The sequence below is a fragment of the Aythya fuligula genome, chromosome 8, assembly GCF_009819795.1.
Source record: "Aythya fuligula isolate bAytFul2 chromosome 8, bAytFul2.pri, whole genome shotgun sequence".
In the NCBI taxonomy this organism is placed as follows: domain Eukaryota; kingdom Metazoa; phylum Chordata; class Aves; order Anseriformes; family Anatidae; genus Aythya; species Aythya fuligula.
The window spans coordinates 26,144,698-26,161,920 of NC_045566.1; the positions used below are offsets into that span (position 1 = coordinate 26,144,698).

At 37.4% G+C, this 17,223-nt stretch overlaps 1 protein-coding gene across 1 annotated transcript in view; it reads left to right on the top strand.

The window, feature by feature from the left end:
• NR5A2 (nuclear receptor subfamily 5 group A member 2) overlaps positions 1–17,223 on the top strand; it is a 78,732-nt gene that overhangs the window by 48,889 nt on the left and 12,620 nt on the right. Inside the window, exon 6 of the mRNA XM_032192384.1 lies at positions 5,112–5,259. Within this exon, the coding sequence (XP_032048275.1) occupies positions 5,112–5,259 (148 nt within the window). The remainder of the gene's footprint in view (positions 1–5,111; positions 5,260–17,223) is intronic.

The window sequence follows — 17,223 nt, forward strand, 5'->3', positions numbered from 1 at the left end:
ACCACCTGACTCCACCAGAGCCATCTGAGCCCAGTGAAACCAGGGATTTGGCTTCAAGACCCATTCATTACTATGACAAATCATTTGCAAAACCAAAAAGTACAAGTGCTCCCTGCATTTCTGGCCTTCAACCTCACCATTTATTTAGCCCAGGGTGTAGTTTCATGTTGTAAAAAAGCCTTGTCTTTTGTTCTGCCTCAAACAATACCTCACTATGTTAAATTGGACCTTGATGTGAGAACAAAATCTACAGAATTAGTCACTTCCATCTCTTACTCCTCTGCTTATCAGCTGAGAATTATTTTTTTTATAGCTGACTTTCCAAATGCTACTGAACTCCAGGTACTTTACTACAATATATTGTTTTAAAACAGAATTCTCATAAATGCTTTGCACTGGCCTAACTAGCTTTCACCATCATTAAAGGGATTTGGACTTTTAAGTCACTTTCAACTGTATCAAGAAATGGATTTAGAAAAAAATAGTCATCGTTGCCATGTCTCCCTGAAGTCACATTTAAGTTATGACCTTCTTACTAATACTATCAGCTTTTCTTTTTTTTTTTTTTCCTTTGCTGCTAGTGCCTCTGTATTCCCCTGCCTTCTTTCAGAGCCTGCAGCCTCATCCACTCATCCCTTACCTTTGCAACAAAGGGAGCAGGGAAGGCCAGCAAACTAGGGGGTAACTGTAAGAGGTAGCCATCAGAAATGCTGAGAAGTACATGAATGCTGTCTGTCCAAAGGAGCTAAGTTTTTCTATTTGCAATTTTTCTACTTGCAATTCACAGCTGAAAGTTCTCTCCTAGAGTTAAATACTAAGCAAATCCTTCCTCTCCAAGGTCCCTGCCTTTCTGCCCAATACTCATGATCAGAACACATCCACAGGATGCGTGAGATTTACCTGAGGACACCTGCTATTTCTAACTTTCAAAGAGATGACTAGGCTATAAGTAATTTATTAACTGCCAGGCTATAGTCTGATTTATTTCACACACTCTTTGGACTGGAGATTTGAACTCAGACTTCCCTCATCTCAGTTGACTGCTCCAGTCAGTGGCCCGCTGAAAAATTCCCACTCTGGTATTTTTGATGCCTTAGGTAGATGAAAGCAATTTAGTCCATAAATCTAAAAAGAGTTGTAGCGTGAGCTGGAAACGGTGTCATGACCTGAATAGTCCCGGCCATGCCTAGAGTCAGTTCAGCACCCCAAGAACTAGTGGAAAATGGAGCCATGAGGACTTGAAGCACAATGTTAGGTGGCAGCAGAGTGAAAGTTTCTAGTATCTAGTTTTAAATTTAGGCACTTCAGTTAGCAAATGGTACTACAGCACAGCCTGCAGTACTGCATATATAGTGATACCCACGCTAAGCTTAAACAAGCACGTTTAAGCACCAGAATGGCAAGAACAAGTGGCAGCATAAATTATGCAGTGCTGTTCTGTCGGCATCACTTTCGTACCAAGCTAACCCAATTAAGCCCCTACCATTACTTCTTCATCATTACTACAGTCATCATGCAAGATAGCACCGAATACTGGTTTGCAAGGAATTGACACCTTCAACTGTGCAGCCGTAACTTCATGCCCATTATTTTACCTCTGAAATAGGTAACGGGAAAAGTGTACTAAAGCATCTATTTTCAAAAATATCAGTCAACATGCCACCATCCTTAATACCAAAACCAACCTTACTGTACAATGCTATTAATTGGGAAGCTTTTTTTATTTTCATGTATGGATTTGAGTTTACCGAATTAAATTTGTGATGCAATGTGAAATGCTACGATTTTAGTTTGTAAGTCAGCATTTTGCTCGAGACCTAGGCTCTTTTAATCTTTTACTGCTAAAAGCATTTTTAATCATGAGTTGGATGGTGAAGGAATTAGTACACCTTTTAGTATCAGTTTCTGCATACAGGACCAAGCAAGCAGGACAGCATACTCTTTAATGTGACCACTTTTTCAGAATAGACATTAACGGGGGCTTTTTCATGCACAGTTGATTTTGTATAAACTGATTGACACCTTTGGGGGTCGTCTTTCCACTGACTCATAATTTTGCTCACTCTTGAAAAAAGCCTTCTGCACACCCAGTATTCTCTAGTTAAAGCTGAAAATTCAACTCATCATATTTACACAATAAAAAAAAATCCATTCTGCATTGTTTTTAATTGCAAATCCTACTCAAGGGACCAATTCTCCTGCTTAGGAGGCAGCCCTGTGCCTTCTACTAGAGAACCAACTGCAGTCAATTATGGTAATGAAATGTCAATAAATATAAAAATTTAATACAGCCTGCTCTTGGTGAGTGGCAGATGAGGACTTGCCTCCCAGACAAATTTGCTGGTGCTGCAAATATTAAATGCACCTGAAAGAGTAGCAGGTTGCCTGAGAGCTTTCCAGTAGAGGGATGGTGGGAGATCCAGACATCTACTGGGTTTTTCCATTAAGGCATAATCGCTGCACTAAGGCCACTGATATTCTTGACATCCAGACATCTTAACTTCTTATTATGAAGAGGAAGGCATATTTACCCTGCAAACTGGAACCTCAGTGAGGGATTTTGAGCTTTCCCCACACACACATAACAAAGCATTAAAATTACAAAAGGGAAATTAAGCTGAGAATGAGTTGATATTTGTATGTGACCAGTTTCTCAATAGGAAGGAGGTGAATCATGTCACCATATTAAACTGCTCTGCAAATAAAGAGCATTTAAGGGCATGTTACTACCTTTTTTTTTCTTATTTATATAAGTACATATCCTTATATATAAAGAAATAGGGGGGGCGGAGCCAACAGATGAACTAGAAAGCAGTTTATGAAAGACAGTTTGGCTGGGATTTCCAAAGGCGAGATCCTAATCTTTTGTTACAGATTTCTTTGGCCCTGAATAAGCAATTTAATTTCACTACTTCAGTTTTCCCAGGTGTGACAGACAGCAATAAAACCTATCTCGCAAGATACTTAACCATAATCCACTGGTTTCATTGAAACATAAGCATAACTTTAAATGCTTTGCAGAGTTAGAGCAGTGTTATTCTTAACATCCATGCAAAAAGTGGAACTTCATTTTTCTTGTACAGTTGCCTTCAATCAATGTCTTGAGAGTGCTAAGTGTACACATAAATAAAATGTCTTATTAAAAGTCAGTAACCTATTGATTATATTAAGGTCATCCCTAGGAGAAGCTATTTTTAGTCCCTTTCAATCATCTATCTTATCTTTCCTGGCTGAAATTTTGACAGGTTTAAAGTCCTCCTTTTTTTTTTTTTTTCTTGCTTTCCAACTATTTATACTTGAATTAAATCGATTCAATAGTTTTAACACTGAAAAACATGTTTGAAAATACATGTTCCTTAACAGTTATTAAAAAAAAATAATTTTAAGGGATCAGTGCCTGGAAAAACAAAATTGTCAGTATTGCTCTGTTGCCTCTGGTGGTACCTGTTTCTATATTAATTACTTTATTATGGGAGACCTTAAAGGCTGGATAAGTGCACCAATACCTTTAAACACATCATTAACCCAAAGTGTGCACTTACCATTAGCCGGGCTTCAGCATGTGATTACGTGAAGTATGGCTGCCAATTCTCCTGTTGCTATGGAGGCCCCTAAAAGAGAGAAGCTCTGCTAATACTACAGCAGCCAGGCAAGTTACCTACATGTTTTGAAAATGCATCAATAACTTGTTTAGGTCTCAGCCAGTTGATCAGGAACAGCTTACCTTAAGGGCAAGCAACATGCCCAGGGCCATTTTCACAGGACAGTGGCATTTGCAAAGCAGAGGGATGAGAGCAGGGCTGAGCTGAAGGCACTTCAGCAGAAGCAGTTGCTCGGACAGCACAACGTGCCAGATAACATCCACTCCACGCTGCCAGGGCTGCGTGGTCTCACAGCCTCCAGCCTCACCTCAGGCCTAGTGTCAGAGTGACTGTCCCCATCCCCTGCATGCCCCATCCCCTGCTCTGCTTCACCACCAGATCATGGCCTTCCCACTGGCCGCAGAGCCTGGGCACCTCTCAGGGCTCACCATCCCATGACAAGGCCTGCAGAAGCTGGTGGTGGCCATCTTCAGAGTGGCAGAGGCTGGTGTGTCCTTTTGCAAGAACACATCCTCTTAATGTCACTGGCATTTCTAGATAGGTATTTTAGTGTGCAGGCAGTAGGGAGGTTGCCTGAATTCAACAACAGTAATCATTGGGTATGTCAGGTAGGAAGGGCTTAAAATATACCTTGCTTGTGAACGTTGCCATTTGTAATATGGCATATTCCAGCGTTCTCTTGGGCCTCTACATACAAGGGTCACTTAGGACAGCTTGTGGTCCAGTCAGCCTCTCCTGAGAAGGGATGAGCAGCATGACAAGGGCAGCAGACTCCCAGAGCAGTCACATTTCTTACTGTGCTCCAGAGGAAGGTGCTTTGTGTGCTGCAGTAACTGCTCGGGACAATCTCAGTGCAGCTGGCTTGTGCCACACACCTGCCCACTCCTCCTCCCTTCACAGAGGAGGAACTGCCAGAACAAGTCCCTTGGAACCAGCTCCAGCAAGTGCCAGGACTGTGCGTGGCTAAGGAGAAAAGAAACCACCTTCACAATGCCTCTGCTTCCTGTGGGAATATACCGACATTTCTGGGCTTGAATACATGTTTCTGGCCAAGTTATGGACACCAGACTGTATCCCATGAATACCTTTATGTCCCTCTGGACTAATATGCCCAGCGTAGGCGCAAAGCTCCCTTCAATCAGTCTCTCTCCACAGGATTGTACAACTGCAATGAGAACAAGAGACACCGAGTGTATAAAACAAACTGATAAGGGGCACAGCTACCAGTGTCATAAGCAGTAGTCATATATAAAGCCTCTAAAAAAAGCTAATACAGACAAACCGGCATTCACAGTGATGTGACATACCATTAAGATATATGGTTTAATAATACTTCCAATATATACTGTTGTGCTAAAATAGGTTTGTATATAAAATCATCCTGACTCGATAACATCATTAAATTGAGAGTGATTCTTTTATCCAGGAGCATCCTGGTTACATGTGATTGCTTGAAACATTCTAAAGTGGTTCTGTGGGTACAGACAGAAATATAATTCTCTTTTACAGGTGGATTATTCCGTAATAGCGTCGCAAGCTGGAGCCACCCTCAACAACCTTATGAGCCATGCACAAGAACTAGTAGCAAAGCTTCGTTCCCTACAGTTTGATCTACGAGAATTTGTATGTCTCAAATTTCTGGTGCTGTTTAGTTTAGGTAGGTAAATTTTACTCTTCGTATTCCTTAATTAACACTGTTGTTTTTCCCACTTAAAATACTAAAAATAGTTTTGTTTTATTATTTTTTTCCCAAAAAGTGAATGAGACTTTAAATATATTTTATGAGGTTCAGAGTAAACTGAAGATTCTTTTCTTTTAATTATCACTTCACAAAGAAAAATTATGTAGGAGAATTAAAAGTGGATTTCTATGCAACTGATTCCTAAAATATAAGGAATTTACTAGAGTATTACAAGCTTACTGTATGTACTTTATGAATATTCCAGAACAAGAATAAAATTCTATTATAAATTCTAAAGGACAGAGGAAAATACAGATTGGTATATTTTTTATGATATTGAATGTGGTTATGTAAAGCAGATGGTGTGGAGATATGGTTGAAATAACCCTCTTTTTTAAGGGCATTTATGGTAAGTATAAACAGTCTTGTTTGCATATGGCTGTCACGTCCTAACACATAAATCAGGAATGCAACTCATAGTTTGTAAAAAGTGAAAGGATCTCTTAAAGTGTAGATTAATGATAATAGCTTTATGGCAAATCTAGCAAGGAAATAACCTTTAAAGTGAAGATTGTTTTGTATTAGCAGAGAGGACACAGAAAGGTAAAGATACCTATGCAAGACAAATTAGTTAAACCAGTGCCCTGCAATGAATCAGCCACAAAATATCACCAATACCAGGAATAAAAAATTATAATAATAATAATAACAATAAATAAATAAATAAATAAATAAATAAATAAAAGAGGACTTAGGGAGATGGATTTCTGTTGACTTCATAGGAAAATACTTTTCTTCCTGTCTTCCGTTTCAAGTTTGCATTTTGTTGACTTAATAGAACTGGTCTAAATAAACATTGACCAAGTGATTTTCTTCTTTACTTTAAGGAAGTAGAAAGGAGAGATCTTAAAAAATAAGGTCAGATCCAGACACATATAGATCCCTCCACAGGCAAAATTCTAGTTTTACTCAAAAGTTATTTTGTCTATGAAGAGAGTGAAAAGTTGAGCCAAGTATAACAAAGAAAGAAATATCAAAAGTGGTGACATTTAGTAATATTTTTCTTTAATTATAATTTGTTTAAAAATCTTATGTAAAGGAAATAGAATTTTACAGATAAATTATTATAACACAATTGCATTTAAATGAAAAGGAGCAAGATGTTTTGGATACACTGTAAAGTCTCAATTACTCTCTGAAATATGCCCTTCCATGTGGTGTTTATAGAGTTCGTACCTGTTTTGGAAGATTTTAGATGAAGTTCTCTTTAAACATGACGATAAAAAAATCAATACTTCAGAGGTATAGGATGCAGAACATATAGAAAAAAAAAAAAAAGAATTAGTTAACGATTGTTATGAATTATGTACATTCTGATTCCTAGGAAAAGAGATGATGGATTTGCTTGGAAGCTATTAATATTTTATATTCAAGACTTTGTCTCTTTCCATGTCAGATTCAGAGATGGAAAAGCAAGCTTTCTATTAATGAAAATTATGGTTTATTATTTAATCTGATGAACAACAAGAATTCAGATTTCCTAATTCCTAATAAGTACGTTTTACAGTCATTAGACAGTGGTACAGAAATTTCTGAAGAGCCTGTAGCTTTTCTCTAATAAAATATTTAGAGAATTCATCTCAGTTCAGTGGTACTTTAAATTAGCTGAATAAAAGAAGTACATTTGGAAAATGCTCACATTTAGGTGGTCTTTTTGTGTGATCACTTTTGTCAGCTCCTCAAGTACTTTGCATTGATATAGGAATCATTCTTACACCTTCAGCTTTCCTAATTCTGCAAGGCAGCATACTCAACTGCAAAAGCAGATGAGTATAAATACCTAGCATACCTTGCAGGTGTATAAAGTCGAGTTATCCAGTTTTTCTCTCATTTACGCTACTATATTAGCTACAGAGCTAATTCTGCTCCTAATGGGAGCCTTATAGTCGTATTACTTACATATAGAAATGATGTAGCAAAGAAAGTGTCTGTACCTTTGAAACTGTTAATTCACTATTTAACATACTGCATAACTTGATTTGCTAAAAGTCCAAGCTAGATGTTTTCTGCAAAGAGTAAAATATAAAGATACTGTCACCTGACCCAAAGAACTAAGGCAAATATTTAATGAGAATGAAGACAGAACTCAAATGAAAAACATAGATACCTTTTCCAGCTAAGTAGTACTTAAGTTTGTGCCCAAAATAATGAATGGTCTGACTGAAGTTGATTGAGTCAGTTTTTTTAAGACATTGAAGTGCCTAACAATGCTGGTAGGCATTCAGCAGGACTGTCAAAACTAGTTAAGCATCAAATTCTGCTGAAATAATTGGGAGCGATTATTGTACCTAAGTATCAAGGTGCATTTGACACGTACCTTTGTCTCTTAGGCATCTCAACAGAAAACTGGTCTTAGCATTGAAAACATATTATTAATCAAAAAATATTTCAAAAATCTGAGCAGACTCTTGTTGAAAATCTGTCTCTGCAATATTTAATGTAATAAGAAGCACTTCAAGACATACCAGCTTTTTTCATCTCTAAGGATGCCCTCCCACAGTGTTAAACAATCCAGTAAAGGCTTATACTATTGTTTGTGTGGCAACACAAAGTCAATAATCCACAGAATTAATTTACTGAGAAGAAGCTGTTGTTTTTTTGTTGTTGTTGTTGTTTGTAGTTGGTTGTGTTTGTTTGTTTTTTAACCAAACAGTTATGAAGCTGCCTCCTAAAGCTGTTTGTTATTCCTGGCTGTACCGTATTGTCTGTATTTTCACAGGATAGCAATCTCCTTGAGGGCAAATAACATTGTCTCTGTCTTTTTTTCTAACATTTCAGCAGTGATTAGCTTAGTAAAATATCAGTAAAATAATGTTCTAACCCCATTGCACACAATAAGTTTTGAAAACATAATTAAATCATATCAGTCTTGCATGCTAGTTTTTAAATTGTTCATTGTTTACTTGTCAGAGTTTCCAAAGGGTTTAAAGAAGAAAAACTTCTTTTGATTGCTAGTAGCATGAAAGAAGATGCTATTGAAGCTTAGACAGGTGCATGTTTATTGTAACCTTTGTAGCCAGCAGCACACAACTCTCTGCAGCCACTCCGGTGAGTGGTACATGCAGGCACTGGGGCTCTGTTCCTTTCTCCAGCTATCTGTCCCTACTGAACAACCTTGCCAAAGTTGACTCAGTTATCATTCAAGAAGCCAGACTATTTTGGTAACTATTTTTTTAGATAGTGTAGCATCTCCTTGGTGTAGCCCTATCAAGAATTAATATATCTAGAATTAGGTAACTTACATTTCTTCCATCAGTTATAAAATAAAACACTTTATAGCCAGGCAGTTCTTACTTCTCTGTGCATTAAAAAAAATTCCTTTCAAGCCAATGGATCCTCATACTTCAGTGACTGTCCGTCTGTCCATCAGTGGTTCTTCATGCTATTAGCCCAGTCACTGCCAGTCCCTGGAGAGGAACAAGTCCATCACACTTGTTCTCAGCAGATAACCAGTTCATCTGAATCAATCCTTCTGCTTTTGTTTGCCCATAGTTTAAAAGTCAACAGGGAACAAAGCAGTTCTTACAACCAGCACAATCATCACAACCACAGTGGGGATGACTGCCCTGTGCGTGGCAGGGACTCAACTGTCTTTTAGAGTAACAAGAGCCTTGACTCATAACAACACGAAATGTAGAAACACTTTCCTTCACAGCTTCACTGCACCATCAACAGTCAGTTGATTACTCTGTCAGGACACCAGAAGTTTAGACTAAATTTAAATTCAATCACATTACTCTGATCCACTTACATGATTGACAGATCTATTACACCAGTCCAGCAGGGTTCCCTTAAAGAATCAGAAACAATCTTTCCATGAGTCAGTCCTCTGTGGTGCTTCCCCAGCTGCGTACCTCCTCACAAACCTACATTGCTTTCCTCTCTCCCTGTGCACCAGAACAGCATTATGCAAATCAGTCAGTCTGACTGACACCTGAGATCACATTAAAGCAAATAGACACAGGTCTTGGGATCAAAATTGCCCTCAGAAGTTTTGGTTGTGTAGTCTGGTATAAACCACCTTCTAGTCACTTCTTCCCCAAGTTGACTTCTGATGGACACGTTTGAATTCTGTACCAGCATCCTCCTTTACTGTAAATGATACGCTGGGTGCTGATTGAATGTTTTATCTGAAGACAAGATGGACTTCAGAAGCCAAAGTATTTTATTGCAAAGGAGCAATCTGTCTACCAGCACAATTTACTTGAAATAAGTCTTCTGTTTAGATGGTCTAGAAATAGCAATGTATTTTCTTAATCATTCTCCATTTCAGTTATCCTGAGCTGTTAGCTTTCTTGGAACTAAATCAGAACTTCAGTTCTTAGAGCAGTTATCTTTGCACTTTCTTTCATTGAGGTTTACCTATTTGCAAACATGACTGCTTTGTGGGGGCATACATTGCAGAATGGGAGAGGAGGAAGAAACCTTTGGGAAACATGAGTATTAAACCTTTTAGCACTAGTTTTGCAGGCTTTACATGTATGAATTTACATCCAAAACGTAAAAAGAGCACATCTGAGAAAGTTGATGTTCAGATAAGTAAGTCTTCACTGAATTTCCTACTAAATAAAAAACATATCTGGCTTTCTGAAAGATAGCCAAACTGACAATGCAATTTCTTTACCATAATCCCAAAGAAATACAACTAATTTTTCTATAAAACACAAACAGTATAGTCCGCAGTACACATTATCAAAAAGTAGGTCTAAAACTAAATAAAATTTCCTTTGTCATTAATAATTGCTAGTTTGAATCAAGATATACTACAGATAGAAAAAGCAATTGTGGCAGTTTATCAGCTTCTTTGAATTTTCATTCATGAATTTGACAGTACTTTGGAAGCTCCTTTCTTACTTTGTCAGAGTTAGAAGAGTTAGAAATTAAAAATTTTAAAATTTAATGTTGAATTCTCTAATTCTGGGAAAGAAATAGATAGCCACGTTCCATTGTAGTGAAATCTTGGCCTCACTAAAATCGAACACAATTTCTCTGATTTTACTGGAGTCAAAATTTGTCTCACTGTTTCTTTGATCTTCTTCCTATCACAGAATAAAGTTCAGATAATTTTTCAGTAATTCCACTTGCTAAATTACTACATTTAAATTATTTTTATTTTTTTTTTAATGAAACATATAACTGTCGCCAGTCAGTCACACTACAGACTGGTCACTGAAATCAGCCATTGCTCTTCACCCAACTTCCTATTTATCCTGCTACTTTTTATTATTCAAATTCAGCAAGGATGATTTGTCAAACCTCCCATCAAGGCAGTTTATAAAGTGAAATGCCAATAGGAAGAAAGTTAGACATCATTTGACTCATGTCCAGGCACGTGTCTGCCTGGAGCTAAATGCTAGAGTAGGCAGCAGCTGACTGGTACTGCTCTCTTATCATTGTCAGGACACAGATAAATGTACTTCATTTAAGAAATGAAGACTTTATCAATGGGCAAATAATTGCAGAGCCACTATTGATCTCACATCTCACTTAACATAAGACAAGAGGGACCTGTAGAAATGGTAAACATTTAATTGCTATGGATGGCAAACAATGGGCTCTTGATTAAAGGGGAAAAAAAATAAAAATGAACTGTTTTCAAATAAACCACAGTGTTACTTACAGGTTCAGCAGAGACCCACCCTGACTAGGCAATAATCCATACCCATTTTACCCATTTCTGTTGGGTAGGAGAAATACTAGCAAATCTTTCCTTGCTTTTAGTCTTCCTAAAGCTCCAGAGCTGAGATTAGAGGAGTAGGCCCCCATATTGGACTCCACTATAGGCACTTCTGGAAGATAAACATTCCTATTAAGCTTTTCATAGCAACGAAACAGGCTGAAATGAAGCATTTTTGAGACAGACTCTACCCTTTCTATTCACATGACTATGAGCAGCTTCCTGTGAACATCCAAAAGAAGCAGAAGAAAGTCTGCCTCTGCTTTGTTTCATCTGATTCCATTAACTCACATCAATGCAGTTATGAAAAACTCTGAAGCTGGAAAAAAAATTAAAAAAAAAATAAATTAAATTAAATTTGCTATTGTATTTTTAATATATTTTATGTATATATGTCTATCAGATTTACAGACTAGCCAGTCTGTACCTCAGTGAGCTTGCAATCTAAATCTACAGAAGAGATAAGTTTAAAAGAAAAAAAAAAAAAAAAAAAAAAAAAAAAAACAGTAGCAAAAATGGTGAAACACTGGGCTGTACATATTTTCACTTCTACAGCTTTTGCTAAGGTTTTAATTTGGGGTATGATCTCTGCAGATCAAAAAATAAGTGTATAATAAGCATCAATTGGGCATTAAATAACAAGGGATATTGATTAAATGTTGGCAGTATTTATGATGCTTAAGGGCACACAAACAAAAAGAGCAACAGAAAGAAATGAAGTAGTCAGTGCAGCAGGAGGTCTTATCAGGCCAAAACGGCCTGAAGTAGGAAACAGGAAACAAGGGTCTAGAATTAAGACAGGATTATAGACCTTTAGATTTGATACAGATATAAAGGCATAACCTAACAAGTTTTGGCATATTTGGATCTTTTTTGCAGCCTGCCTAGTGATTACACAATACTTTCAACAACTATGGATCTGCCTTTTACACTTCCTGGTTAAAAAGTCTGCACCAGGTCATCAAAGGACAGTCCAGTAACCACGTGAACTCACTAAGAAAAGGAATTAGCCAAAAATCAACCTGCCCATCCGCCCTGAAATAATTCCAATATTTTAGTACCCAGAAAACTCACAGAAAACAATAATTTGCCTTCACGTAGCACCCTCAGTGCAGGATGTGAGGCAGGTGCTATGAATGTGAAGCGAGGAGTAACGCATGGCAAGGCCTCCCTTGACAAGCCAATGTAAGTCCACAAGGAAGCACTTATCTAGGGACAGACTGGTCACCACAGAGATGTTTTCTTACTTGCTGTGACAGACGGCACTCAAGTCTTGAAGACTGTCTTAAGTCTTCAGAGAGCACTGAAGTTCTATTCAAAATAGGTGCTCTAGCAGTTTTTACTTTTGATAATTTCTAAATATACAAATATTTTTATCCTCAAATTTATACATATATTATTGATATCACATACGTATACTTGGTCTGCTTTAGGGTGGTTTTATTAAATCCATTGGCAGTTTTGTTAAGTTCATCCACACTGTTACCCAAGTGCACTTTTAAGACTGCACCTGATGACCAGTAGGAGAACAGCTGAGGGGTTCTGTACAATTAACATTCAGTCAGAGCTTTCAGGCTTCTCCACATTACTTCTGAATTTAAACAAATACGTACTGCACACTTGTCAAGTCCGGGCTCATATCTCAACTCTAACTACAGTAAGCATCTGAGGATAATGCTGGCAAAGAAACATTTCCTAAATTTTATGTAATCATTTGGAATTCAGAAAGGATCGATTAGTATTCAGAAGATGTGGCTGTTCAATATTTATGCCATTGAGAGTTGGCAGAAGCAAATAATGGTACATAAAGCTGATGCTTGTCTTAATTAAATGCAGTATAATGGGTGTTGAGGTTTTTTTCCCTTTAGCAAAGAAAGCAGTTTAGCAGTGACCAGATATAACTCATTCTGAAGTTCAGAGTTTAGAACTAATCAATATGTATTTATAACAAGGGAGGGACTGAATATAATTTATTAGCTGAAAGCTGAATAATAGATAAAGATAAGATTTATTTAAGAACATTTATTCCATGTACTAGTGTCTGACAAAATATTTGCCCCCCTTTGATTCTTGACTACTTTTTGCTGTACTAACAGATTTCAAATAGAAGACTGTTTGGAATGAATTCCCAGCCACAGATAGGCTGGGAATGACACCAGAGAACAAAAATGAGACCTCTAACTAGGAGGATCCTTTCACTATGACAAACTTGTTGTTCAGACTATTAATAGTAACATTTCCTAATTTTCTGATTCAGAATCCTTAACGGCAGGTAGAATTTTAATACATCTATACTCCTTTAAAATTAGCAATCTAAATAGATGATGATTGGTAGGTGTTGACTGGCAGAGGATGGCTAAAGGATGCGAGGCACAATCCCTACAGCCCAGGGTCACCTGTCTTAAATGTCACAACAAAAAGTTTTGTGAGGGGATATGAAGAAAGTAGTTAAAGAGAGCTGGGGAGAGCTCCTATTGAGCATGAGTCAGAGTGGAGAATACAGAAAGCACATGGTCTGGAAAACTGGTGAGCAGATGATGGAGATGGCATTGTGGGCAAGTCAGAGGCAGGAGGTGACCTTCTGACACTGAATAGTTGATGATAGGTGGTGAAGGAACAGCTATAGGACCTTGAAAGTGAACGCAATTCATGTCTGATATAGCAGAGAAAAGGAAGGATGCAAAAAAAAACAGCATATTAATGAGCTTGTAAGGGTGTCTTGGCCGTGGTGTACACCAAGGGCAAAGGAAGAAATGCTGTGGTAACTGAGATGTGATTATGATGAGGGCCACATGGTATTTGTTAAAAGTTTAATTCAGCAGATAATGGCTGCTGTGTACATCCCATGGAAGTCAATGTGAGAACACATCTGCAGGATCACTGTATTAATTTGGGATTAATTATATTAGAAGTAGTCCAATCTCAAGGCGAAGGTCACTGTTTTTTGGAAGAGCCCATCTCTAGATATAATATGGAGGCTCCATTTTTTGAAATCAAGATGACCACTTCTTTAAAGTATTATGATACAAGTCAGTCAAAAGTTACAAACTTGATGTACAAATTGCTAGGTGGAGATCTATGGCTGGCATTGGGCAGAAGGATGAAGGAGGTAATGATGATGATCGTATGGGTTCTTTCTTATCCCTACATCAGTAAATTTCATAGGCAAGATGATTAAATTCATCACGAGTCTCCCAATTTCACAGTTTTGTTGCATTTGTGCATCAATATGTTGCATTTGAACTTGATTATTTATATAGCCCCTCACTGCTGCATGTTCTGCATTGCCTATGGAAACTAGGGATAATTTTCTCATTTGAGATGATGTGGGTCAAGAGAAGAGTTAAATAGCCAGTCTGATCGTGAAACATTTAACTCTTTTCTGGCTCTCAGGCAAAGCAGTCAAGGTTCTCCACTCCGCTGCTAGAAGAGCTGTTCCACTTTTCTACTTCAATCCTCTGGGAAAGAAAATGTATGAATATGGACAAGAATATAATTTTAGGATTGTCTCATAAGGGACTTTTCCTGTCAGGGAGCCAGCATTGCTCAATACAGAAATAAAACCCTCTTGTCTCTGTTTCTGACTCCATTGCAGACTATGGAGCTTTGAAGTCTTTATACGTCTGTTTCTCTATCTGGTAAATGAAAAGAATTGTTATTTTTGTAAGAAGAGGTGAAATCCAGAGTATTAAAGATACTGTGTAAGGTACAAACAAATTGAAACATCATTGTTTAAATATCTATAGATACCATTTAAATATCTACAGATACCAAAACAAAGACCATTGTTAAAAGAATCTGATTTAAAATAACCTATAATGCATTTTGAGTAAATTTGATCTCTTTCTTTGTTAATAATTCAACATGACAGGAGATCCTTGCTGTATTTTCATGTTGGTGTCTAAAACTTTGCAAAAACTGTGAAAATTCATCTTTTAAGAGATTTTTAGAAGCAAATTGTAGCACTGTGTGCAACATGCAGGACAAAGTGGATTTGCTTTTACCCTGTTCTTTTATATCTGTGGGTTGTTTTGAACTCTTTATAGAGAAACAAAAGCAAAGACGTCTTACCTTCACTTTATCTATCAAAACCTGTAGCAAAGCCAAACAATTAAAAAGCAGTCCTTGAAAGTTCTTAGAGATGCTAAATGGTGATGTATGGAGCAAAGACTTTGATAAACATTCCTTTGCTCCTGAGAACACTTTTTCACTGAGCTGACAGGTTTTAGTCCAGCCTCCCATGCAGGTTCCATACATTGTGCAGACAGTCTGAAAGAAATCGGGAGTGTCTATATTACAGATACCTTTCCTGATGAAACTTCCGATCATTTATTTTTGTGAATAAAATACAGATTACATATATATATTATATACTATTACATACAGAGGTTATAAAAAAAAAGTATAACTAAATATACATATATATACTGGGGTTATATGATATAGTTAAGAATTAAACCACTATTTTTAATGCATAAATACACATTCATCTCCGCCCTGGATGTCAGAGCCATAAATGATTAAATTCTTGTAGAATTCCAGAGGTAGCCTTCTGTTTCATGGCTGATGAAGTTTTTTAGATAAACTTCACTAAATTATAGAGAAAAATTAATAAACACTGTTGATTTGTCCTGATTTTGTTTCACAAAATGCAATGAATGTTGCGAACTCATCTCTCCAGTAACTGTTGAATACAATGGTATTATTTGAGGCATGAATTTGATCCAATCTAATCGTCGCTGATTTATGTTGTCTGCTTGTCTGATAGCTGCAAGCCATGGAGAAAAAAAAAAAAAAAAAAAAAAAAAAAAGACATTAAGCATCTTCAACAAGTACATTTTCTTTTCTTTTTTTCTAAATGAATATTTTGGAAGGTTTTGAAATAACAATAGGATTAGATGCTTGAGAGAAAATTAGGTCATATATTTGTTAGATACAAATCTCATAAGTAATTAGAAATATGGGTATCAAGCAGTATTTGTATTCTGTACTGCTGCCTTTGTATGCAGACAGCGGGGATTTCAGAATAACCTGGTGCACTCTGCACTTTTTCACTCTCTAATATGTATATAGAATATTAGTAAGGATGGATTTTAAATAGTTTGGGGGGGGGAATCACCTTCAAATTACTCACATTTACATTTGTCTCTGCTTTGGAAATACTTTTAGCATTTCTGTCCCATTTTTAATATACATAGTAGACGGTCAAGGTGCAAGTTTGAATGTATTTCATATGTAACAAAGGATTATAGAGGTGGTTTTTTGTTTTGTTTTGTTTTTGCTGCTATTGGTAGCAGTGTTTAACATCGGTGGCTGCTTTTGTTAGGCAAGTTTCCTAGCATAATTTGGGAATACGTGGTTACATATAAACATATAAATAAATCAGTGAATATACTTAATCTTGAAGCCAGTCAGGCCACCCTGTATTTTTAATTTGGACATACACTTATATGCTTCACTGAGAGAGGAACATGCTAAAGGAAGGCAATGGCTAAATTCACTTCACCACTGCTGTAACAGATTACTTATTACATTTTTAATACCAGAATGTACAGGCTACAACCTAGGACCTGCTCCTCACTTATTTCTAGTTGAAAACACACTGCAGAGGCTCCTACCTGAAAGTCTGCGTGTGACTGTCAGCCATGCACTGGAGACACACTGCAGACACAGGCCACGTTCCCCTCTCTCTCTTATCCCCCTGATGCTTGTGCCAGCTTGGACACTGAAAGAGAAAAAATAATGACTGTCTCTCAGGCAGCAAAAATAGAGGGGTGAAATACTGCAAAGAAATGCTGACAAGAAGTAGCAGGAGAAATAAATAGGGAAAGGCCAGGGGAAAGAAGGAATTGCAGGAGTGATGGGAGAGGAGTGGCAGAGAAGAGGATACCTGTGCAGAGCAGGAACCAAGAGTAGGAGGTGAAAACGAGGGACAGCAGCAACTGGACCAGAGAAACAGAACGGGGGGTTGGAGATAGGAAAGGGGTCAAGAAAACAGGGGGAAAAGGACAGGAAGGAAAGAGAAACCACGGAACTGTGATCAAAGCCAAGTGAGAGATGGAGAGGGAGGAAATAGAGGCAAACAGGAAAGAAACAATGAAAGAAAATTCAGAAACAAACTTGACGGCTCAGCCTTGAACACAGCTGGGATCATGAATTGGGAGACAGAACGGGACTGTGCAGAAACACTCGTTCCCAAGCTC